The sequence below is a fragment of the Humulus lupulus genome, chromosome 8 (genome assembly GCF_963169125.1).
Source record: "Humulus lupulus chromosome 8, drHumLupu1.1, whole genome shotgun sequence".
Taxonomy (NCBI): Eukaryota; Viridiplantae; Streptophyta; class Magnoliopsida; order Rosales; family Cannabaceae; genus Humulus; species Humulus lupulus.
In genome coordinates, this window is record NC_084800.1 from 58,930,872 (window position 1) to 58,957,343 (window position 26,472).

The 26,472-nt window shown below is 35.0% G+C and overlaps 2 protein-coding genes and 1 long non-coding RNA gene across 8 annotated transcripts; 2 read left to right on the forward strand and 1 right to left on the reverse strand.

Annotated features, from left to right (window-relative positions):
* The first annotated feature begins 5,042 nt into the window (after positions 1–5,042).
* On the forward strand, positions 5,043–8,632 carry LOC133795462 (uncharacterized). Its single transcript, XM_062232914.1, has 5 exons — positions 5,043–5,168; positions 6,795–6,852; positions 7,088–8,121; positions 8,242–8,356; positions 8,469–8,632. The coding sequence occupies exons 1-5, from the start codon at positions 5,043–5,045 to the stop codon at positions 8,630–8,632; spliced, it is 1,497 nt and encodes a 498-aa protein (XP_062088898.1).
* Positions 8,633–15,222: 6,590 nt separating this feature from the next.
* Positions 15,223–17,849, reverse strand: LOC133797409 (metal tolerance protein 1-like). 6 transcript variants are annotated; one of them, XM_062235298.1, is made up of 2 exons: positions 17,638–17,849; positions 15,223–16,646 (listed from the first exon to the last, which is right to left on the reverse strand). In XM_062235298.1, the coding sequence occupies exon 2, from the start codon at positions 16,637–16,639 to the stop codon at positions 15,410–15,412; it is 1,230 nt and encodes a 409-aa protein (XP_062091282.1). In that variant the 5' UTR covers positions 16,640–16,646; positions 17,638–17,849; the 3' UTR covers positions 15,223–15,409. The 6 variants fall into 6 exon arrangements, with proteins under 6 accessions (XP_062091282.1, XP_062091283.1, XP_062091284.1 ...); XM_062235299.1 differs by lacking the exon at positions 17,638–17,849 and adding an exon at positions 17,375–17,519; XM_062235300.1 differs by lacking the exon at positions 17,638–17,849 and adding an exon at positions 17,306–17,323.
* Positions 17,850–21,372: 3,523 nt separating this feature from the next.
* Positions 21,373–24,477, forward strand: LOC133793821 (uncharacterized). Its single transcript, XR_009874968.1, has 2 exons — positions 21,373–21,810; positions 24,223–24,477. It is a non-coding gene; the product is annotated as an uncharacterized LOC133793821 (long non-coding RNA).
* Positions 24,478–26,472: the final 1,995 nt, after the last annotated feature.

Sequence of the window (26,472 nt, forward strand, 5' to 3'; positions counted from 1 at the left end):
GAAAAGAGAATGGTCTCAGAAGAAACTTTGGTGGAAACAATAACCAAACTCAGCAATTTGGCGACAAGAAAAATAGGGGAATACGGTGTCGAGAATGTGACGGATTTGGACATATTCAAGCTGAGTGTGCCAACACTCTTAAGAAGAAGAAAGCCTTAGCAGCTACATGGAGTGATAGTGATGAAGAAAAGAGCTCCACTTCAAGTGACAAGTCTGATGAAGAGAAACAGGTGGTGGCTTTTGTGGCAAAGAGTCATCAATCAATGTGTTTAGAGGAAGACGAAAACTCAAGCTCAAAAGATGAGGACAGCAATGGGAGACATCATGCATATGAGGAGATGTTCGCTCAATGGGAGTATATGGCTAAACAAATCAAAGGTCTCACTAGTGCCAAACAACAACTTGAATTTGAGAAGGATGAGTTGGAGGACACTATTAAAAAGCTCACAGAACAGCTTGATGGGAAGGACAGTGAGATTTACAAGCTGACTGCAGAGTTAATAAGGGCTAAACAATCTCTTGAGTTTATCCCTCCAGGAACTGCTGCAATTAACCACACCTTGCAGTTACAAAAATCTTATGGAGATCGAACATCCATTGGGTACAAAATGCTTTACAAGAAAGGGGAGAATTTAGGAATTAATGATCCCTCTTCGTCCAAGAACAAGGAAGATAAGACTCCTGATGACTCTGTGCACAATACTTTCAGTCCTGATTTTCCAGATTCCACTAAACGGATCAGTGTCTCATCTGGACCCATCAAGTTGAATTTCGAAGGAAGGAAGCCTATCCTGGATGGTCAGATTCACCAAGAAAGATTTGTTCCCATTTGTCATTTTTGTAACAAAAGAGGACATATTAGACCCAGATGCTACAAGTTGCAGGCATATTTGAAAGCTATGATCGATCGTCCGAATAACTTTCCGCAATTGAATCGATTTACAGGAAAGTTGTCATCTAGTGAGTGGAAACCAAAATCTGATCTTAACAAGAGTGTTGCATTAGTTGCCCACACCTCTCTTTCAGCTTTTCAAGAAGACCAATGGTACTTCGACAGTGGATGTTCTCGCCATATGACCGGCAACAGAAATGTGCTGGTAAACTATAAAGAAGGAAAGGAGGGAGCTGTGACTTTTGGTGATGGGAACAAGGGTCAGATATTTGGAAAAGGTGATCTGGTGCTAAACGGAGTAGCTCCATTGACTGAGGTGTTGTACGTCAAAGGTCTCAAGGCAAATCTTATTAGCATCAGCCAACTCTGTGACAATGACTTCACTCTAAGTTTCTCTAAAACTCACTGTCATGTTGTAACTAATGGGTGCTCAGTCTTGACAGGTAATAGAACCAGCGACAACTGCTATGCACTAAGCAATCAAGTCTTATGCAACAGATCTTTTCTTGATAAGCCAGACCTGTGGCACTATAGACTGGGTCACTTGAACTTTAGAGACTTGAAGAGAATTGTGAAACTACAAGCTGTTCGAGGGATCCCAGAGATGAAAGTCACTAGAGATAGGCTGTATGGACCTTGCCAACTTGGAAAACAGACAAAAGCATCACATCCTCCTGTAAACATGCTTCTCACCTCTCGTGTGCTGGAGTTCTGGATTTAATGGGACCCATGCAGAATGAAAGTCTAAGTGGTAAACGATTTGTCATGGTTCTTGTTGATGATTACTCTAGGTACGCTTGGGTCGATTTCCTCAAAGAAAAGTCAGAAACTTTTGGTCTCTTTTCAGCCTTAGTTCTCAGACTCCAAAATGAAAAGGAATCTAAAATTGGGAAAGTCTATCGACTTCGAAGTGACCATGGAAAGGAGTTTGAAAACACTGTGTTTTCCGATTTCTGCGATCAGTTAGGAATAAAACATGAGTTTTCAGCTCCAAAAACCCCTCAACAGAATGGGGTTGTTGAAAGGAAGAACAGAACCCTGCAGGAAATGGCTCGGGTAATGATGCATGATAAGAACATTTCTAAGCGTTTTTGGGTTGAAGCAATTAATACTGCCTGTTATATCTGCAATCGGGTTCATCTGAGAACTGGCACGACATAGACTGCCTATGAGCTTTAGAAAGGAAGGACTCCTAATGTCAGTCATATGCACATTTTTGGATGTGTGTGCTATGTCTTAAATGATCGAGAACATTTAGGAAAATTTGATCCAAGGAATGATGAAGGAGTGTTTCTTGGGTATTACCTTAATAGTCGTGCCTATCGTGTGTTCAACAAAAGAACTCGTTCAGTAGTTGAGTCCATCAATGTTCGATTTGATGACTTGGAAAATTCTGAAGAACCAGTGGCAGATGATGAAACTCCAGTCTTAACTACACCTGTTCCAGTCACAGCTAGCCAAAGTCAAATGGTTCCTGACACTCCATCTGGGTCACTTCATACTGAACCAACTGCATCAGAGGAACAAGAAGCCGGTCCTAGCGGCTCACGGTGTGATGAGGAAGCTACTAGTGTTCTGCAAAAGGAATCTCAACATGCGAAACTGTATAAAAATGGACCCCCTGCCTGGATTCAGAAGGCTCATCCCCCTGATATTGTTATTGGAAATCCAAATGCTACCATGGTCACCAGGAGAAAATTACAAAATCTGATTGCCTTCGCCTGCTACTTATCTCAGATTGAGCCAAAAAGTGCCAAGGATGCTCTTTTAGATGAGTTCTGGCTTGCTGCCATGCAAGATGAACTGTTCCAATTCAAACGAAATGATGTGTGGACCCTAGTTCCCTTACCTGAGGGAGCTAATGTTGTTGGAACTAAATGGATTTTCAAGAACAAATCAGATGAGTTTGGCACTGTCATAAGAAATAAGGCAAGGTTATTTGCACAAGGCTACAATCAGGTGGAAGGAGTGGACTTTGAAGAAACCTTTGCCCCAGTTGCACGGTTGGAATCTATTCGGTTACTTCTTGCAATTTCATGCCATCTGAGAATCTAATTACATCAAATGGATGTAAAAAGTGTGTTTCTGAATGGTATTCTCCAAGAGGAAGTTTATGTGAAACAACCTCAAGGTTTTGAGGATCCTCAGTTCCCTGACTATGTTTTCCACCTGAAAAAGGCCCTATATGGGTTAAAGCAAGCTCCTCGCGCATGGTATGACAGACTTACTGCCTATCTTCTGTCCAATGGATTCACCTGTGGTAGTGCAGATAATACCCTCTTTATCAGGTATCTCACTGATGGAATATTTGTTGCACAGATATATGTGGATGACATAATTTTTGGGTCAACTTGTGAGAGTGAGGTTACTAGGTTTGTAGATCTTATGCAAAGTGAGTTTGAGATGAGTCTAATCGGAGATCTATCTTATTTTCTAGGACTTCAGATTAAGCAATCAGATCAGGGAATGTTTATTTCTCAGTCTAAGTATACCAAGTCCATGTTAGAAAAATTTGGTTTCACTCAGGTCAAACATGCACGCACTCCTATAGGCACTACCTCTAAACTCAACAAAGATGAATCTGGGGACCCGGTAGATCAAACCCTGTATCGTAGCATGATAGGCAGCCTGTTGTATCTCACAGCTAGTCGTCCTGATATTTCCTTTAGTGTTGGTCTATGTGCCCGTTATCAAGCCAATCCTAAACAGTCTCATCTTACTGCTGTTAAACGTATTTTTAAATATCTTGCAGGGACTATCGAATTTGGTTTATGGTATTCATGTGATACAAATATGTCCCTGGTAGGGTATAGTGACTCTGACTGGGCAGGATCTCTAGATGATAGGAAAAGTACTTTTGGGGGTTGTTTCTATATTGGGAACAATTTGGTGTCTTGGTTTAGCAAGAAACAACATTCTATTTCACTCTCCACTGCTGAAGTAGAGTACATTGCGGCTGGCAGCTGTTGTACTCAGCTCATCTGGCTCAACAAGATGCTCACTCATTATGGTTATCCCCAAAAGTCATTGACCCTATTTTGTGATAGCACAAGTGCCATTAACATTTCCAAAAACCCAGTTCAACATTCAAGGACCAAACACATTGACATACGTTATCATTTCATTAGAAACATGGTTGAGTCTAAATTGCTAACAATTTCTCATGTTTCCACTAATGCCCAGTTAGCAGATTTGTTTACAAAAGCTCTTGATACTCAAACTTATGCACATCTCCGAACCAGCATTGGTCTCTGTATCATCTGAGAGGTTCGGTGTTTCGTCTGGTCATATTTTTTTTCATGCTTTACCAAATTTTATTTTTCCTAAGTCTGTGTGAAGTACTTGTATCTTGATCACTGTTTCTTAATCACACCATTTTTTCCCAAGATTTAGAATTGAGCCCTTATTTTCTCCAGCTCAAAAGGCTACCATTATTGGATGCAATGGGAAGAGCTTCCTTTGTACCATCTTATGCCCTGAGGAGTTTGCTCCTCCTCTTGGTGTTTGATGAGCAAAATAAAAATAAAAGGAGACGGCTACATCTCTGATGATGAGTGAAAACCAGTGCTGGGTATTTGGAAAACTCAGAGTGTTTGTTGTCAAAAGAGGATTTATTAAAAAAAAAGGGGGAAGTTTTTAGATTCATGTTGAGTGAGTGGACCACTTAATAATTTTGGTCCACATGAGGTCTTTTTGCACACACAAATGAAAATAATGGCTCAAATCTCTTGGTAAGAAAAATTTGTGTGTTTAGGCAGTGTTCTTTCCGCATGTATATATCACACTTTTTTCCCATTTTTTTTGGTAAGCATGTTGTGTATTTTTTGATCAGATATCTTAATCCATGTTGAGCTTATCAGAGTTGTTGTTCGTAAATCTATTCTGCCATTTCAGTGTGCATATTTTTTTTATGTTGGCTGTTTGGATTCTATTCCTGTCTTTTATTCTTTTATTTAAAAAAAAAATGTCAGTTTTGGTCCTTCATATATTAGTGTGGGTTATTTTTTTAATGGGCTTTGTCATTCTTTGTGCACGGTCACTTTCTTTTAAGGGAATTTCTAAAGTCTTTCTATAAATATAACATCCCTTGAGCTTGTGTGAGTTGTGTTTACAGTGGTCCAATTGCAGAAACCCTAAACAATTCGGCATTATGAAGCAAAGAGCCAATCGCCGTCGTTCCCGTCTCCGGTCTTCTCCTATCGCCGATGTGCCGGTCTCTCCTTCTCCGGAGGTGGCTATCTCATCCTCTGTGGATGCATCCACTACAACAAAAAAGGTCATTTGCGTCAGTTTATAACTGCCACAATTGATTTTTTGCGTCAGTTTGATATGTGACGCAATTGCCGATGACGCAAACCAGAGTGTCATTTGCGTCAGTGGGACACTGCCACAAATGTTAAAAATGAGTATTTTTTGCGTCAGTTGGGCACTGTCACGTAAAGTATTAACCAGGGAATTGCAAATGTTTATGCCAATTTCCCTGGCCTATTTTGATAAAAAAAAATCAGCACCAGAAATAGAAAAACAGCAGTATGAATAGAAAAACAACAGTATAATTTTTTTAAAACATTTATCTAGAGTTAACATTTGTGATCAAAACTATAAAAGTAATTCAGATATCAAAGTTAATATATGTACTCTTGTGTGTTCTAAATTTCTAAGTATTAAACCTACTTAAACTAAAATTTCCTCACCAACTTGCTCAAATTACTAAACCTTACAAAAAATTGGGCAGCATTTATCTTATTTCTATCATATTTCCCAAAATTTAAATAAACCTATATTCATCACATAAATACAAAAAATCAAGTAATCAATCAAACATGCACAATTACAACCTTATATCACCGCAACACACAGTCCCAGATCCTATCTCCACTATTTTATAATTCGTACATTCTACTAAGTTCAATATCTTAATTATACATTAAGGTTTAAAATATTACCTCTAATATAAAATCCTCGAAAGCTTGATCTCACCAACAAAGTTGTCAACAAAATACCTACTCAAATATAACAATAAACAAAAAAATAATAAAAAAGTTAGCAAAATATAAAGAAAAATATATTAAAGCTATATTGTAACTAAATAAACAATAAAGTGCTTAAAGAAAACAAATAATTTGTTATATGTACTCATTTATATACTTAAACCCGAAATAAAGTTTTTTTTTTTTTTTTAAAAGTTAACAAATCACATAAAGAAAAATTGACTATAAATATCCTAACTAAATCAATAATAAAATATAACTTAAAAAAAACAAACAATTTTAATATATACATATTTAACCAATTAAACCCAAAATTTAAAAAGTTAACAAAATATAAACAAAAGTTTTCCAATAATAATCAAACTAAACAATTAATAAAATGAAAATTATACAAAATATATTCGTTAATATATATATACACTCATTTATATAAGTAAATTCGAAATTAAATTAAATTAAAAAAAGTTAATAAAAATAAAATAAATTATAATAAAAATCAAATATTAAAATGCAAAGTTTAAACCTAAAACAATTACATAATCATAAATATAAAACTATCCAAAAATTAAAAAATCTGAAATTATGTCAATTTATAAAAAAAAAATCACAAAAATTAAATTTAAATCACAAAAAGTAATAAAATTGCACTTACTTGTGGTAATTGAGCAATGTGGGTTCTTGATGTAGAAAACCCAAAAAAACCAAGAAAGTTTATGGGTTTTCAAACTACAATCTTCAAAAATACAAAATTTATACAAAAAATTCAAAAAAAACTATATATAAGTTACATAAACATATATAAATCATTATTTTTACATTAAAATTGATAAAAACGTACCTAGGTGAGCAAATGTGGAAGGAGGCGCCGCTGGTTCTCTGGTTTTTCAAGCATTTTTGTTTCTGAACATTAGGTAAATGGGTCTATACACGGGACGATGAGGGTTTATTTAGGTTATTGGGGTCGTTTGCGTCAGTGCCCCACTGACGCTGTTAACGGCCCATTTGCGTCAGTGCGGCACTGACGCAAACGGCCCCATTAAACAGCGTCAGTGTATGTTATGACGCAATTTCCCCATCATTTGTGGCAGTGCCTAACTGTCACAAATGTTAATTTTTGGTCAACAACGTTAGTCAACTGCGTTGACTGACGCGTTTGACTGACACAATTGCCCTTTTTTGTAGTAGTGATCTGTGCCATCTGCAGTCGCCACATCATCCAGTCGAGTTGTGTCTCCTGCCCTTGATTCTAGTGTGGTTATGGCTATTATTCCGATTCTGCCTACCGTCGCAGAGTCATCTCCGTCGCCGTCCCTTCCCGAGGTGGTGACTGGGTCTCTTCCTACCGTCAGTTCCTCTGACAAAGTCCTCCATGCCCGTCCGCCTTCTTCTGTTGGTAAGTCCCCTAAACGTATTACTCGTTCCTCTGCTGAGTCTGCGTCCTCCCCTGTTCCATCCTCTCCATTGCCGACCCCAACCACACCATCTAGTCATTCTCTTAAGTCGCCTGTTAAGCCATCCTTAACCAAAAACCCCAAGGCTCGGTCTGCCTCCAAACCTGCACCTCCACCTCAACCCGCACCCCCACCAAAACCAGCACCCCCACCCCAACCCAAACCCTCACCCCAACTCCAACCCGCACCTCAATCACAATCCACACCAACACCCCCTCCAAAACCTCACCCAAAGCCTATCCCTAAGTCCCATGTTCCTGTGCGGTCCAAAGGAAAAGCTAAAATGCATGAGTCCTCACCTCTCCCCAAACCATCTGCTCCAAAACGTAAACCCAAGGATACTCCGGTTGCCCCATCTCCTAAAAAGTCCAAGCTTAGCACTAGTTCTAAGGATTCTGTGTTTGTTGATCCATCGTCTATTCAATACTTTGTTGATGCAACCAAGGCCTCGCACTATCAGAGATGGTTTGCTGTGCGCGACGTGTGGCCTGAATATCTTGTTGTTTTAGAAGATTTTCCTGAATTAGTTGACCTTTTACAGTCTAGGCAGTGGGTTAATACAGTGTCTAAATTGGTGTCTCCTCATCTCATTCTCATTAGGGAATTTTATGCAAATTTAGATAAGTCAGCTGTAGATGGGAAAAATGAAAATTGTCTTACTGCATTTGTTCGGGGTAGTCGTATCAAATATGCACCATCCACTATATCTCGTGCATTAAAGATTCCAAAAGTTCTTAAACCTGCATATACTAAGTCATATCGTCCAGATCAATCTACAATGGGTCATGTTTTAACTGGCTAGCCTGATTATGTGTGGGGGAATCATGAGATTCCAGTGACTAAATTGACTCCCTTCTATCGGATTCTGCATCGTGTGGCCCTCTATAATTGGTTTCCCAATTCTCAGCTTTCCTTTATTACTCTTGAGATTGGGAAATTTTTATATGCTGTGGGTACCAGCGTGTCAATTGATTTGGCTACTCTAATTTTTGATCGTATTGTTGATGTTGCCTCCTCCACTGGTACTTGTAACAAGTTGCCATTTTCTGAGCCTGATTCAGCAGATTATTCAGTCTCCCAAATCACCGCTGACCATTCATGACTTTCAGGTTCCCCATCCTATTTTGAGTAAAGGATTTCTGGCCACTTTGAAAAGGAAAGTCTCCTCTACTGCTCCTTCTTCGTCACAGCCGTCTAAGCCCCAAGCTCCCATGTTTAAAGGTCTGTCGGATTCTAGTTGGGAAGTCCAGTTGTATACTGAGTTCAAGGCTTTTACTAAACGGTACAAGAAAGATTAAAAGAGGCAAAAGGCCTTTGAAGCGTCGATGTATAAGCTACTTCATGTGGTCAAGGATCTGGTAGTTCAGACTGAATATGGCTCTCAGTTATCGCCATCGATAGATGTCTCTTCTCCACCATTTCATCAGGATTCCTTTGGTGAGTCTTCAGTGCCTTCAGTACCTGTTCAGGGGGAGTTCACTACTCCAGTTGCATCTCCTGTGCCTTCAGTTTCATCTCTAGTGCCTCCGGCTGATGCACCTACGCTTCCTGATGCCTCTGATAAGGCTCCTGATTCGACTGCACCTATCCAGGGGGAGCAATAAGCTGCCGCTATAAATTGATTATGCTGGAAGATTATGATCAATGAAGGGGGAGATAATCTTCTATTTCTTCTATTGTCGTTTTGATCATGTGCTACTCTATGTTATTTTGATTGCCTAAAACTATGTTTAGTGCTTTCACACGCTCTTTTATATTTGGTTTGTATTTTGGATGTTTAAGACTCTCTTTACTGTTTGATCAAACTATTATCAGTTGCATACTTAATCTTTTGTTTTACATTGTTTTTGTCATTGACCATAATTTCTCAAGGGGGAGAATGTAAGGACCAATATTTTGTGTATGACAAATTAGGTTCAGTTGCGTCTGGAATGGGCTTTTGTTATGTCTGGAGTATATTCGTTTTTAGTTAAAGTCCACGTCAGCATGTGTGTAAAGCAAGACTGTTAGTGAGTTACAGCTGTTAGTTAGTTCGGGATTATACCTAATTGCAGCCAAGGATATATATTGGGCTGGTTAATTAGTTATAACCAACTCTCTTTGTTTGAAAGATTGGATTTGGTGTTTTTGCTCTGTTTTTCTTTCTTCTTCTTCCATTGATTTTTGCAGGTGTTGGCAAGAAACTCCATTGAAGATGGTTGAAGTTTTCTGTGCAAGCACTGGAATCAAGCCGTGATTGCTGAAGGAGTTCAGCTGGGTCTTGATGCTATAGATCCGAAGGTTTTCGGGTTTAAGACACTGTTGAAGGGAGTTCAACATTGAAGCAAGGGGATCTTGCGTTAATAACCAAGGGATTTGGTTGATTAGGGTTAATAACTTCATTGTACATTGAGATAGTTTGTACAGATTTTACATATTGAATCTTGAACTTGTTTATGTAAAATTAATTCTGAATATAGTGAGAGTTTTTACCCTGGTTCAGGGAACCCAAGCACTAGTCGGCTGAAATGTGTTTTTAGTGCAGATAAAGCTTGTAATTGCTGTGTATCAATTCTTATAACTGTTTAGTTAATATACAAGCATAAATCAAGATAAAGATTGTAAAACTGAAAAGATAGGCTAAAACTTAAGTTTTTCAAAATTACAATTATAACTATTCATATATCAAAAACACAAAAATAACACACATGTATAAGAAGAAATATATATACATTTGCCAAAAATATATATACATTTGCCAAAAATATATATACATCATATGTATGTATAAGAAGAAATTGAGATGTCATGCCCAAGGCTCCCACTACTATACTTATGGGCTACGTAAGTATGTCAATAATTAAGCTCACATTTTTTTTACATTGGGAAAAGAGAGTTCAAACTTAGAATCTCTTTGTGCCAGAAAATGTAGTACGTTCTGCACATTAGTTTAGGCTTATGACCAAGAAACATCACAAGGCTACATTGATATTTCTATAATAAATTTAATAATTATTCTATCTAAACTCAAATTTAGTCCATATAAATATATGACGAATAATGAGAAAGATACAATCATTTTCAAATTGCTAAAGATACATATATCGATGTTACTATAGTCCACGAAATAGAATATAATTATTAGTGAGACAGCATGCAAAAGAATACTCGAAAGGCATATCCATAAGAACTGGTTGTGGTTGAAAGTGAACCATCACTCACTACTGCAGTTTTTTTTTTTTTGTGTGTGTGTGGAGGAAGCTTATTGGTGGTAGTTAGAAACGAAGCATATGTACATAGTGAAATCTTAATCTTATCCTTATCTTCCAAGGGTGAAGTTTCATATCGGTGAGTTTTGGCCCATTTCTTTCTTTCTTGACATTTAAATCAAATTGCCACATCAATCTAGTGAGGTTGTTTTCATACATAGTTTGAGTCACTTCATATATATAACCCAAAAAAATTTAATAAATAAATACAAATTGACTTTTGGATGATATATATGCCTGTTGCCCCCACCTCCTCTTCTCTTCTCTTTGGTTTCTAGTTATATGATTTTATGAAACTGAAAATAATAGAGAGAAGGCTGTAACCACCATCTCTTATTCTAGCTTGTGACTGTATAACACTCTAGAAATTGGAGGTGGTAGACCCCAAATCTTAGTGTCAGTTCCTGATGAATGCATATATATATATATATATCTATATAGGTTGTACAGATTTTAAATATATATATGCATTAATTTCTGATTTACTTGTTTCATTACAAGAACCCCATTTAACTAAAATGACAATCAATATGAAGTGCAGCAAATAAGATTGGTTTCAAGTTAGCTAAAAAATAGTATTATCATACATATATATATATATATATATATATATATAGCTCTAAAACCCAAGTTTTGTTTTTTTATTTTTTGTAAGTTATTGAATCACCTGCTAGTTGTGTTTATTCAGAAAGTAGCACAACAAGGAGCACAAGTCAAGCTGATCTTTCCTTCTTGGTTTCGAAACTTTCAAATTAAAACTGAAACAAAGAGACAGTAATGAAGGTGACTAAAACGCCAAGTGTGAACCCTGATTCTAATGGTGACAAACTCCAGTCAGGCTCATTGGTATCATAACCGGGGCAGCTAACATATTTATCTGATGAAGACTGTTCAAAAGACCTATCAGAATGTCAACCATATATGGTTTTTGTTTGGAAGTTTCATGCCTATAATCAAATCAAACATTTTATTCAGTACTAAACAGATAGAACTAGAGATAGAGACTTAATAACAAAACATGTCCAAAAACTTGGCATGGCCCCCTGAGCTATACTATTTATTAAAATATCAAAATCATGTATTATGATTGTATAGATGCTAGCTGATCTTGCCTGTTTCGGTTATCTTCTTTCTATCTTTCTTTTTTTGCTGATAAAGTTTAGCAAAGAGAGTTATTTAATATAGGAAGAGCAACTTTTCGTCCTGGCCACAACAAATTTTGCCAGTAGCATGACAAAAGGAAAGAAATCCTAACCACTACAAATTTTTCAATTTTTTTTTTATCTTTGAAAGATAGATTCTTAAACTGTCATGTAACAAAATGGAACCCACATCCACGTGCTGTTACATAATGCATAGCCCATTAGGAAAGATTAGAGAAGCCCCACTACAGGGCAGCAAATCAAGGCATTTGTTGCTCTTTGTTTTTAGGTCCATGACTTGTGCTATTTCCTAAGCCTTGATCCATTTAGGAGATCCAAAAGTATCTTTACCCAATTTGAAAGCCCTTATGATGATTCATTAGGAGCTAAGAAAGTCCAATCTTGAATCCCAATTGCTTTTTGATTTTATTCATTTCTTCAACCTTTTGGTACCTGAAAGATATTTTGGTGAGCATAAAAGTACAATAAGTAGATAAAAAAAAGCTGATTTATATGGTTCAGGTAACTGTTATATAAGTACTATTGTTGGAGCAAGATTCCACCTCAGTGCTCCAAAGGAGCACAAAGTCAAATTTGTAAACACCACTTGCTATTGAGCTTGAGTCTTAAACTCTACTCGGAGTAGGTTCAAACCCGAGGTCAAGCAATTATTTCTCTTTCAACTAATAAAGAAGTCAGGATTAGAGGTGAGTATCCAATCCAATCAAATATTTTTGTTGTACCAATTCAATTAAATCCAATTAAATGTTGAATTTTGAAAATCATTGGTAATTTAATCATCAAAATCTAATCTAATCCAATCAAATTAGTAATTTAATTTTTTAATTAGATTTCAAATTGGAATCTGAATTTTTTTTTTTCGACATTGGACCTTGATTTTTTATATTAACTTAAAATATACAAAAAAATTCACTTAAAAATTAAACAATATTATTTATTTAGGTTCAAACTACGTAAAGTTATCAACCTTACAAATTTAATCAGACTAAAAGTTTGTAGTAGTATTGAAAATGAGAGGGAAGAGGAGAATAAATGCTTATTTTTAGTGTTTTATCTTCTACTTAGGTGTGTAAGTGTACATGGGAACACTAATAGTTAGCCAATAATAAGAATGTATTAAAAGAAATATAAATATATTTAAAAATATATAAATAATTAAATATTTTTAATATATACTATATGTAATTGAATTGGATCAGCTTTTAATTTGATTTTGACAGTGTCATCCGTCATTCGATCCAATCCAATTATAATTCAATCTAATTCTAATTGGATATCAAATATTTTGTAATTGGATTGGTTCGATGTAATTGGATTGGTTTGGATGTTGTCCACCCCTAGTCACGATGGCGATAAACAAAATTGAAAATAAAGAATTAGAGAATGTGTTGAGTTATAATTTTTTATCTGGACCAACATAATTAAGTCTAGCTTACACAATGCCGTTATTAATGTATCAAAATAAATAATTGTATATTTGTATGTATGGTATAGTGTCTATTGTTTAATTAAGACTATTAATGGGATGTTGAAGTTAACTAATTATACTTGAGGCACATAGACCACTAACCAACCCATTGGGTTAGGATAGGGTCCACACTTTGACCAAAACACCCTTTTAGTGCTCATTAATGAGCGAGCATATTGTGTATATACATATAAAGGGATTGTTTACTGATACATTAGAAAACCATTCACTTCACGTACGGATCTTGTGAATGAGCCTGTTAATGGCTTCATACACCAATATACCTGCAAACAACCAAGAATTTCACCATCTGAGAACAAATGAACTGTGTATGAGTGAATATTGATAAATTGTTGACTCTGATGATGCTTACAACAATTTCCACACTCATCAATATGCCACTGCCATTATCGAATCTGATCATTCTTTACCATCTTTGGAGTGTGATTCAGCATTGATCAGACAATCCACAGGCATCTTCCCCACAAATTTTAGTACTTCATCTTCCACTGCTGCCCACGCCTTGAGAATATATAATTTCCTACTTCCATCTGAAAATTTCAGAGACCTTTGGAATATTTGTAAATGCATACTTCTAAGATGGACAAGATATTCTTTGAACAGTGAGACAAAGTTGTGTCATGTGAAGACAGGCTGATGTATCCTCAGCCTGGTCACAAAATTTGAACAATTAATGTAAATTTTAAGACTCGTGAAAATTTTCACCAACAATAGGAAGATTCCATTTTTGCTAATTCCAATTCATATCAGTTGACATGATAATTCTTTTTATTTCTCCAACATCCATATAGACAAACATTTGTACTATAATCATGTAACAGGAAGGAACAAAGTGAAATGTGGGGCTAAAAACAAGTTCATTATTTATGCACTTGATCATTATGTATAAGTTGATGAGTTAGCACTCTACTTGAAAAGTAGCAATGCCTTCAAGAGAATTTAGTGGTTAGAACTCATCAAGTAAGAAGACCATGTTTCAAGCAGCAGACTTTGAGACGATCACCCAAAAAGGCTGATATATATATTAAAAAGAACAAACTGGAGAATATATTGGTTAATTTGTATAGACATACACCTTTTTGGCCATCAATTAATAAGTCAAACAAAATATAGTAACGCATGCTGCATACAAGAATTAGGAATAAAGCTTAAGCAAAATCTTCCTTACAAGCAATATAAGTTAATTGATGAAGCAAATTAAAGTTACAATATTGTTAACTACATTACTAGAAGGAAATGTGGATGATGAAATAAACAATTAAAGGTACTAATTGGGAACCAAGTACTTTAGTACTAAGTTATTGTACAGTTGCTATTTCGAATTATCTGGAAGGGTTTACTTGTAGGATTTTATTTCTTATAAGACTGAATCATATACAGATGCCCATAAGATATAATCATTGACATGCTTTTATTTCTTATACGAACCTTGCATACTTATAGAACTTTTCCATATCAATTAGTATGATATATGATGGAGACATGACATGGAATGGAATCCATGATTGAATCTGTGCCAACAGTTCTGAACTTTCCACATACCTGCAGATGTCTCCATACCAACAGAGAGAATTCCAACAATTCCACCCTTGGAGAATTCCTCTTGTTGGCTCTACCAACAAAAGTTTAACAAAAAAGTAAGAATAAGAATGAGTTTATAAAGTATTGAGCTGGTTCACATTTTGAGTCGAACCCCTTCTAGAAAATTTCTCATATCTTGGCAGTCTATTGGTCCAATGATTTGAATTTCCAAAGCATTATCGTTTAAGAGTAACAAAATTTCCTATGTTTAGAGTGGATGACAATGATATTGGAAAGGCTATTCACTAATAAGTCTATCGATTTTGGAATCTGATCAAGTATCCTCACCCCAACTTGAAGGCCCTTTAGCCAAAACTGCTTAATCATTTGTCCTTTTTAACTTTTAGTTCCTACAAAGAAATAGTGGTGAGCAAAAAATTCTAAACAGAGGTACTAACACAACTACATAGTTCAGGCAGCTGTCTATAAACTCATTATCAAAGTATAGTACACCCAATATGCAAATCATTACAGATATAAAACCAGCAATCTACCAATCAAATAAGGATTTAATGCTGAAATCTTAGAACAAGAACATTAACTTGAGACACCTGTCACAACTTCATATTTCTTATCTTCTCCTTCAAAAGCCAACTAGCGCTCAATTTGAATAGTAACATGAGTGATGTTATACTCCCTTCTGAAATAGTCTACTACGTTGCTCAGCACGATGTCTGCATTTGCTTCTGGTCTGATGTTGACATGGCAAGCCAGAAGGATCTTTCCCAGTGTTATGGCCCAAATATGCAGCTCGTGGATGGCCACAACATCCTCCATCTCCAATAGCCCCCTTTCAAGTTTAGTGGCATCAATTTCTCTAGGTGTGCTCTCCATCAGGACTTCGAGTATGTTTCGCAGCATTCTGATCGTTGTCCCCAAAACAATGACTGAAAATATTAGTGTGCAAATCAAATCAACTATCACCCATTCAGGCTTATACCATATAATTCCACCACCAATCATAACTCCAATACTTTGGATGGAATCCCCAAGTACATGAAGATATGCTCCTTGTACGTTTATGTTCCTCTGCTTCTTTTGAAGACCAGCTTCAGGTTTATCCAACAGCGGCTCAGCAGGATCCTCAGAATCATGATGGTGTGGATGATCCGTATGATCATGATGAGAATCATCCTTGGAGTGCTCCTCGTGATCATGATCATGCTTTGAGTGCTCCTCGTGATCATGGTGATGATGAGTAGAAACTGCCACACCATGAGAATGAGTATGGCCAAAACCATGATCATGTTCCCCATGTCCATGACCATGATCATGTCCCAACAATACAGCCATGACGATGTTAACTAATAGGCCAAATGCAGCCACAACAAACATAAGAAAACCATTTACTTCACCAGTCTTGTGAACAAGCCTAACAATGGCCTCATACACCAGTATCCCTGCAAGCAACCATATGAGCTGGATGGAAATGAGTGCACCAAGAATTTCAACCCTGAAAAACCCATAAGACTGACGAGGATTGGCGTCCCACCCAGCAGCCCACAAAGAAAATAATGAGATGGCAAAAGCTGCAACATCTGAGAGCAAATGGGCTGCATCAGTCAGTATTGCTAAACTGTTTGCTTTGATGCCACCAACAACTTCCACACTCATGAAAACTAGACAAAGTGCCACTGCTATTAAGAGCTTTCGCATGGCTGCTGATCGCTCTTTAGCATCTTTCGAGTTAGATCCAACTTCAGCCAATCCACAGTACACTTCCCCACAAATTTTACTACTCCCTCCTCCACTACTGCCCGCTCCATCAGAAATTTCACCTCTGATCTCAATAATCTGCCCATGTGGAGGATTTTGTACTTCCATCTGAAGACTTCAAGGACACAACCACAGAATATTAGAGTGTGTACTGCTTAGATGGACAAGACTCTTTAAAACCAGAAACGGTGAAACAAAGTTATGTTGTGTCAAATGACTCATGTTAAGACAATCACTAAAATTGAACAATTATAGCATAAGAAAGAAAATTATTTGATGATATTTTTCATGAATAGTATAGTTATAGAAGATTCGAGGACCAAATTCAAACCATATGCCCATATGTGACTGCAAATGGCTCCTGTGTAGTCTTAAACTTGGAAAACAAGAATATACATACAAATACATAATTTCATATACTGGCACATGAGGAATGAGGGCTCATTGTGGCATTCATTTCTATTGTTTACTGCTTGTTCTAATATATGTTTTTCAAAATTTCCTGTGTCGGATTGTAGTGAAAACCGATCTTGAGTTTACTTAGTATTGAAAAAAAAAAAAAGAGAGACAGTCTTGCTTTAGCAACGAATAACCCATAAAAGAAGGGATATAAAGCAATATCAAAGAATCCATAATCAAAGAATCCATACAAGACAAGACGTATAAGCTAACTCATTTAATCAGAGGCCCAAAATTGTTACCAAGTGAACACATTTCAACGCCATTAATACGCAACGAGGAAAAGGAAAAAAAAACTACAATAGGAAGCCGTACACATATGCTCAATACAATAAATATCTCAAGGGCTATGGAACATCACAGGACATAGGTAGACATCATTACCATAAAGAATAGTTCAAAAGAATAATTCAGCAATGAAATGACACAGGAAACAAACCAAAGAATATGCACAAGGAGATAAGCAAGAACCAAAGAAAATCTTTTTTTTTTTTTAAAGAAAATAGTTTGCTAAAAGCAGGTTCCTTTTTCCCAAAAGAAATCAAGACACGCATATAGATAAGTCAACAAAAAACAAAAGAAGCTCAATAAATGAAAATGGATAGAAGTGAATGATTTGGGTGATAATAAAAGTGAGGTGATCTTACCAATATTTGCTATTGGGCACGGCGATTCAAGTTAAAATCTTTGCAACTTTTGAATAGGATAAAAGGGTCTTTTTATTTCTGGTGTTGTGCTATTTGTGAGAGGATGACACTCTTCAATTCATAATGTTTCGGATCTTGGAAGATTTATAAGCCGAACCCCATACTTGGTCAACAAATAGGGCCAGCTCAGCTGCACATTGAGTCGAATTAAGTTCTGGCCTAAATGTGTATTCTTTATTTTAATGTCTCACACTTATTTTAACAATAAAGTCTCAGGAGACTTGTTAAATTATGAGTTTAATAGAGTCATAAGAAGTGACAAACATGATGGACAATAAGGTAGTCCTCTAATCATTAATCATGACAGATAACTAATTAAACTTCATCAGTTGGATGGTCTTTTTTTTGTTTTTTTTTTGTCTTCTTGACTGATAATCTCTTGTATATTCTTATTTTTTGCCTTAATTTTGTTTTCAGAAATAATAATTGGCGGCTTATACTTTTTCTGGGTTGAGTCAGATATTTTAAGTAATTGTTGTTGACAATTGAATATAATGGCAAAGTTCCTCAAAAAGAAAAAACTTATCATTTAAGTTGGTAAATGTCACATAGACTAGACATGTATTTTCTAGTTTGTTCGTTGCAAATAGTGAGTTGAAACTTAGATTGATACCAATAAGAATACGTCACTTTTGTTTTTGTTTTTTTGTCCTTGCTAGTTGGATTTGTTTGCGGTTAAAAAGCGACTCGTCACCAATAATGCATGAATCATACCTCATGTGAGGTATCTTCATGACTTGATCTATGTTCAACCTTTTTATTTTTATAATTATTAAAATAGTTTTGTGGGTTGTACTTGGCTTTTTCTTTTTTCATTTGGAGTTAGTAAAATATTGATGGCCATGACAAAATTTAATTCACACTAGAGAGAGAGAAACAAGCAAAAGACTTTGGTTATGTAATTTGCAAAACTTGGTATTGATAAAAGGGAATTTACTCGTTTGGCACTATATATTTTTGTAAAGTATTATTTTAGTATTATTTGTTTTCAATAATATTTATATAGTATTTTGTATTTTAAAATTATACATATTTGATATCCTAGATTTAGATTTAATAGATAAAATTTTGTCAATATTATCAAACTGTCATTAGTTATATGTAATTAAGTAATTAAATTTAAATTTTGACATTATATAATTGATTAAATTGATAAAATTTTATTAATTAAATTTGAATTTAGGATACCAAATATGTATGATTTTAAAATACAGGGTACCAAATATGTACGATTTCAAAATACTGGATACCAAATGAATATTATTATAAACACAGGGTATCAAAATGATATTTTACAAAAACACAGAGTACCAAATAATTACCTACCCTTGATAAAATAAAAGAATAAATTATATTATAAATCATATTGAGCTAAAAGTTGAAAAATAAAATTAAATAATATTCTTTGTTTCTCAGAATACCAAAGAAAGGGGAATTTTTTTTCTTTATACTATTTTGGGTATATATGTTTTAGTTTAATTTTACGATTGACTCTCTATATTAAAAAATATTATTTTGAACCTTGTGTTTATCAAATAGTTATAAATGGTCCCCTTAATCTAACTTCAGTCAAAATATTTTTGTTCTCAAGTTTTATGTATAAGGTCATTGACTTGGAAAATACGTGAATCATCGACAAACATCGATCTTTATGAGATTATATTTAAAAATATTTCTACCAAATTCGGATTTAAATGACTACTTTTAACTATTTGACAAACACACAAGGTTCAAATGTATTTTTTTTTAAAATAGAGAATCTATCATGGAATTAAAATAAAACACAATAATCCAAAATAATATAGATCTTTTCTTTTCTTCATTTTTTGTTTCTTCTTCCCAATAATTCGTGAATCTATTTGCGTCACTTGTCAACAATCTATCTTCTGTAGCTATTCACAGTATCTCTCCTACAATTTTTATTTTTACTCTTCCATATTTTAAGCATTAGATCATGGCTTTTTCCCCTCATTTTCAACCACAATTTTTCACGAGTTTAAATAGTTTTGCATTGTTTGCCTTTGTTGTTCTTACTCCACATTTTCTTCCATTATATTCACTCTCTAATGTTTTTAGAACTATATAATTGGATTTTTTAGATTTTTTTTTGTTTTCAACCACTATTTTTCATGAAAAATCCTCTTTTTGGCAATTTTAGTTAGTTATTACCAATTTTTATAGCTTAATCATGTTTTGAACTAATTCCTTGACATTACCTCATGATTTTCTACCAATAACAACATTTCATGTTTCTTCTAGTTTAGTAGCTTTTGGAGCTAAATCCAAAAATTAACAATTTAATTAACCCAAGATCAAGTAAATTGAATTTGAGTTGAGGATGTGAAATGAGAATGAAATTTGTCGTGTTACTTCTTTTACTCTCAAGTTGCTGAAGTTGTTTTCAAGGAATAAAATAGAGAGGTTTTGATTTTAGAAAGAAAGAAAAGCAGTGTAAGAAGAGATGAGAAATTAGGTGTACATGAGAGAAAAAAAGGAGAGGTCAGAAGAGAAGAATATAAGCAATCTTATTTCTTTTCTTTTATTTGTGTGTGTGGAAGACCCTTTTAAGTCTATAAACACTTAAAAAAATAGTTTTTTATTTAATTAATTAGAAATTTGAAAATTAAACATAAAATATTTTTGATAACTCTATTTTTATTTATTATTTTTTTAAATTTTAACTAAAATTTATTAAATTTGAAAATAAAAAATTTTCACTTTTAAACAATTTTTATTTTTTTTTCTCTTCTTCAAATCAACACCTTATATTGTTAAACAAAAAATAAAAATAAAAATTATCAAACACATTTATTATTTTTTGTTTTTAAAAACAAAAAACAAAAATAGTTACCAAACATATTTTTATTTTTTTAAAATAAAATAATATTTTCATTTTTGTGTTTAAAAAATTCAAAAACAAAAATTTTACCGAACACAGCCTTAAGTTTCCTATATAATATTAATAAACATATATATTTTAAAATATCTACTTAAAGATGTGCACACAAGTACTTTACAAAAAGCATGTGAAATATCTACTTTTTGACAATTTTTTTTATATATTTTTTGTTAAAATTTTTATTTTATTTAAAATATATATTATTTATATATATTTTTTAGAATATGAAATGGAAAAAAATAGAAAAATGTGAGCATAAATTGATAAAAATAAATATTATATATTAAATTTTAATAAAAATCAGGTGTCATAATCAAACTTTTGGGTGCAAATATAATCACCATTAATGTTTTACGAGGTCAAGGTCAATGTTGTCTTAATTATATCTTTCGGTTCATGTGTTACAAGATGTTGAGTTCACAAAATATGCTTCTTACTACATTTACAAGGTACCAAAGTCAAGGTGACCATTTTGTATGTTTTGTTGTCTATAAGATGTTGAGGTCAAGGTAGTCATCACGCTTCTTACTCTAGGGGTGAACATTTAGCCTAAAAACCTACAAAACCCGACCGACCTGAAGCCCAAGAACCTGAAAAATCGAGAAAACTCGTTTTTTCAATAAAAATCCAATCTGACCTGAAGGTGTTCGGGTTCAGGTATTTGAGCATAATCGGGTCGGTAACCCGACCCTCTGACAACTCTTGAATAAAGAGTTATTCTTATACTTTTAAGCTTATAAATGTAGAATTAGGAAGAGTGGTGTTTGCTTTTTTTTTTGTTATTTTTAGTTAATTTCTTTTCATTTTTGTGTTGTTGTGAGTTTATGGTGTCTTGTTAATTTTTAAGAGCTGAAAGTAGGAAAATAATGAATTTATGCATGAAATATCCAAGGAAAAAAATGAAAAGAAAATTGGTTTAGAGCATTTTATATAAGAGAAATGAGTGGGCCAAAAATAGAGACAAATGATGTGGGCCTTCTAATTTGGGAAATGAATGGTACCCTAGCATCATTAAAATAAAGGCAGCCACCATTTTAGAGGTAGAATCTTAGTCTTAGAGCTGCCATTGTAGAGAGAATAACGCAAACACAAAAATGAAGAAAAAGAAGAAGAAATTTCAAGCTTGAGGAGAAGAATCCAAGGATGAGGAGGAAGACAAGATCATTGATTCATCATATTTGGCTTGTTTTCTCCTCTTTAATCTCATTTAGTTTGTAATGTTTATCTTTTGTTGTTTAAATACCCATGAGCATATTTGATTTGGATTTGTGTTCTTGAATTTACATATGAACTAAACATTGTAGACTTGAATTATTAATGAACTCTATGTCTTAGTTTTCAATTTCTAACACTTTATTTTAGCAAAAATACTCATTGTTCATTCAAGTGTGCTTAATGATGAATTATTGTTGTTGTTTGGCCATCAATGGCAAGATGATTAGTTATATTTGTGCTAAGAAGTTTGAATATAATGGAGGAACTTGAATGACACAAGTAGATAATCTTGTTAGATTATGTTTTGTGAATAGCATAGGAATGTATTATTTGCCTTGTATAGCAATTGTGAATTGAAGCTTAAAATTGAATTCTTAAACTTGATTGGCATAAGAATATGTTTAATTATGTAACGACCCAAATTCGCTAATAAGGCTTAAGGGCCTTGATTAGTATGACTGGAGGGCATAATGGGAATTATATGTGATTTAATTATTTAAAGCATGTTGTATGGCTATTAGAATATTTGAGATGCATGGCTATGTGTATTAGAATGCATGTAGGCCCTGATTAGTTTAGAAATGACATAATTATAATTTTGGCCCGTTGAGGGCATAACTGTATATATATGCGATAATTGTTGAGACCACATTATTATGTGGATATATCTATGATCTGTGACTCGAGATGATCCTAGTGAGCAGATTAGCGAAAAAGTCATGGCGAAGATTTATACCCGGCTCGGGGTGAGCCTGGGGGTATAAATGGGAATTTAGTGAGTATATTGGAGTCTATTTTGACATCGAGGAATATAATTGGTAGTTAATTAAGTATCAGGAAGTAAGCAGGAAATATTAGAGACACTCGAGGAAATTAGCGGGAATTGAGTAAAATGACCAAAATGCCCCTAAGTGGATTGAAGGTTTAAAATTAAAAGGGAGAGCATAATGGTCATTTGGCTTGCAAGAGATAAGTATTCTGAGGCTTTATACTTAGTGGGAATTGTAGAAAAGGGTAGAAGGCTAAGGAAAAAGAAAGAAAAAAAAAAGAGAAAACAGAGCAGTTTTTCCAAAGGGTCGGTTTGTGGTTCTCTCACCATTTCTCTTCAATTTTCTTGGAGCAAGACTCAGAAGGGAGCTAGGTTAGGCTGAGCAATAAGAGTACTAAGCTAAACTTGAAGGGCTGGCAAAGGATTAGCAAGAACACATCAATATTTGAGGTAAGTCTTTAGAGTTTTCAGTTTCTGGTTTAGCTTGCTTAAGCTATGGTGTCTAAGCTGAGTTGATGGGAACTTTAAGGGAATTCAAGCCAAGGTTTGAGAAGGAGAAAGCTAAGGAGGTCTAGAACCTAACTCAAAGTCGAATTTCCATCAAAGGTATAAAATTCTAAGTTTTAAACTTTGAAGTTCTGATTGTTTTGCTGAGTTTCTAAAGTCTATGAGCAACTATGGTGAATTTTGAGATTAGGGATGCATGTGATTGGTTTTTGAGTATTTGGGATGCTTGGGATGAGTGGGGTGTGTTAATAAGCTTGTTTTTGAGTTTGGTGAAGGTTTGGAGAAGTTTTGGTCAAGTTTGGCTCGAGAAAATCGCAAGAAGGGAAAATGTGATGTTGGCTGTCTGTGACTAGCGCTAGCCTTTGGGCGCTATAGCGCTAGGCCATGCTTTATGGGGGATTTTGGTTCTTCTTGTAGCGCTGTAGCACCCTTCTTAAAGCGTTGTAGCGCTGCCCTGTTTCTAGAAAGGGATTTTAGGGTTATTTACAAGGGTTTTTGACCAAGGGTTCGGGGTTCGATTCCACCACCCTGTTTGGTGGAATTAGGACTTCCCGGGGGCTCAGGATTGGTCCCGAGGCTAGGTTTTGGACTTGAGGTTTTGTGATGACTTTGACCTATGGTTTTGATTAGGGGAGCGCTAGGGCTCGAGAGGGATCGTGCTCAAGGAGTCAAGTGATCAAAGCTAGCGAATCTAAGGGTAAGAAAACTACACCCGGTTATTTGTTTGTGATGGGACTAAGAGCTCCCGATATCTGTATAATGTCAATGATGGTATTACGCCATGGGACATGTGATACCGGCCTAAGGGTGCCGTACACAATATTTGCGCACAGGGCGCGGCTTGGCCACTGGTAGCCGAGGACAGCTTAATATTCACTGAGCTCGGTTTAAGCGGGCCAGAGTCAGTGGGATAACGGAGGGTGCGGCCTGAGGGCGCTAACCCTAGTTATCATTTGTAAATTGATAGATGATATGAGTTGATATGTTAATATGCTGAGTACTTGGTTATTCTGAATGTTTATATGATTGAGAACATGTTTATGCAATGTGAGATATTGGATTATTTGTTGATTGCTTATGCTCTATTATTGTGTTTTCTTGCTGGGTCTTGGCTCACGGGTGCTACGTGGTGCAGGTAAAGGCAAAGACAAGTTAGACCAGTCCTGAGATGGAGAGCTGCGGGGCTGAATGTACATAGCCAGTTGTTCGGTCGCTTTGGCCGAGGAGTGGATCAGGACAGGGATCGTTGAACTGTCTATTTTGCCTTAGTATGGCTAATATCGTATTTAGATCGTGAATTTTTTGTAAATGGCTTTAAACCTATTATTTTGGGATCCCGTGTAAACAGGAAATGTTATATATAAGAAATGTGACTTTTAAGACCAAAATATTTTAACCCTAGTACATTATAGTTTCAGTAACACGATTTTAACTAAATGACTTGATTAATAAGTCTAACACTTTTATAAACACACAGTGTAACGGTCTTGGCTATCCAGGGCGTTACAAATTATGTGAAAGAATTAACACCATACGATTTGGAAAAGTTCTATGAATTTATTTTGAATTCCTGTTAACTTTGGGAATTTTACTGAGATTTTGCTGCATCAAATGTTACAGGTTACTTGATATAGAGGAATTTAATAGTTCAAGCACATTTCACTAAATTGAATTTCTCTTGCTTTTAGATTGTCATTTATCGAGAAAATGAGACCCTACCCTATACGACTTAACCCTAAAACTAAAAGATATCATTTTCATCTCATCTGATCTCTTTCTCTTCCTTGTTCACTTAAGCTGCCACCTTCCTCTGCTCCCTCTCATTCTATCACTATCAGTTCACTCAGGCCCACCACCCATCGACCGCCCTTCCCTTTCAGTCGAACCCACGAACCCCCGTGTAGCGGCACTACTCTCTCAGGCAGTCTTATTCTCGTCATTCTCACTAGCCCAGACAGTCCCTAGGCCTTCCTATCCCGCCATCTCAGCTGCTCCCCGAGTCCCCGACAGTCACTAGGCTAGGCCAGCGGCTTCACCCGGCCGCCACCATGGTCCCTAGACCCAAATCCAAGATAGAGGCCCAAGCCCGCCCGTAACCCGCACCATCCACTTGTACAATCCGAATATGAAATTCAATCAAATCTGACATACAATTGGACGGGTTTGGTATTGTAATTATAAGTCCGAAACCCGATAAATCTGAACTCGACACACCCGAACCTGACAAACCTGCCCGATATGCACCCCTTTCTTACTCACCTCACCATACCCGTGTTATCTCTTTTCTCTCAACTTTACTATTTTACACCTCAACATGAATTGGTCATTTAACCATGGCTCTCTAAGCTTGATTTCGTACACCTTATTAGGGATGTTTGCAGTGCAGGCGGTGTTGTTTCTCTCCAATTTATTGGACCGCATTGCATAAACCGCACCGTAAAAATGCAGTGTGGTGTGAGTGGTTTATACTTATCGCCAAATAATTAAACAATTAAACATTATAATTAATAAATATTCATAATAAAGCTCATAACTAAAGAGTGCTTAACAAAATAATAAATGTACAACAAACTAATAAACTTTTAGCAAAGCAATAAAAACAAGAAAAAATGTGCTATAAGAATAAATATTTGAATTAAGGAATAATATCTTTAGGTTTAAATAGAATATGTACTAGCATCCTATGAAACATAATCATTTTTCTAGATATTATGTATATTATACTATATTAATATATATGCATAAAGTTTAAAAGGAGTAAAATTGAAAAAAAAATATATATATATAAATGTTAGTATATGTAACGATGTGTAGTGGTGCGGTTTGAACCGCATTTATAAAATTTAAAATCGCAAACCGTACCACACCACACCACACCGCCAAAGAGTAAATTACAATGCGATTTTGTGTGGTGTTGGCTGTTCTATGAACACCCCTACACCTTATATCTAAACTTTTATAATAGAGCTTTGGACCGTTGCTATTATATCCACTAAGCATCACAGTTTGGACCTGTAGATTGGGCGTCGCTATTTTTATCTCCAATAGTATCTAGTTATTGATCTTACTTTTTTAGTTTTATTTTAAGTAATTGACTATTGATCTCATTGAACTTTTACTATACTTTAGTTTTAATGGACTTTCAGATTGTTTAGAAATTTTATTAACTGGTTACTTATGATTCAATTTTGGTTATTTGAGTACTCAATAGTTACTAATTATAATATTTGGTCTAGCAATTTTAGTAATTGATAACTAATATTTTTCAGTTCTTAAGTAATTTCAGGTTACTAATTCTACTGATTTTTTTTACTAGTTCTAAGTTATTAGTAATTGGTTAAAATTAGTTACTAAATGGCTCTTGTTATTGAGTCCGATAGTTTTT

What these genes read in the sequence shown, in the direction of transcription:
- LOC133797409 (XM_062235296.1), bottom strand. Translation starts at nt 16,939, where the DNA reads ATGTATTTGTATGTATATTCTTGTTTTCCAAGTTTAAGACTACACAGG. An exon ending in CAGTCACATATGGGCATATG is followed by an intron (nt 16,647 to 16,862) that starts GTTTGAATTTGG and finishes GTGTCCTTGAAG; the next exon opens with TCTTCAGATGGAAGTACAAA.
- LOC133795462 (XM_062232914.1), top strand. Translation starts at nt 5,043, where the DNA reads ATGAAGCAAAGAGCCAATCGCCGTCGTTCCCGTCTCCGGTCTTCTCCT. An exon ending in CATCCACTACAACAAAAAAG is followed by an intron (nt 5,169 to 6,794) that starts GTCATTTGCGTC and finishes TCTGAACATTAG; the next exon opens with GTAAATGGGTCTATACACGG. An exon ending in TGATGTTGCCTCCTCCACTG is followed by an intron (nt 8,357 to 8,468) that starts GTACTTGTAACA and finishes TTTTGAGTAAAG; the next exon opens with GATTTCTGGCCACTTTGAAA.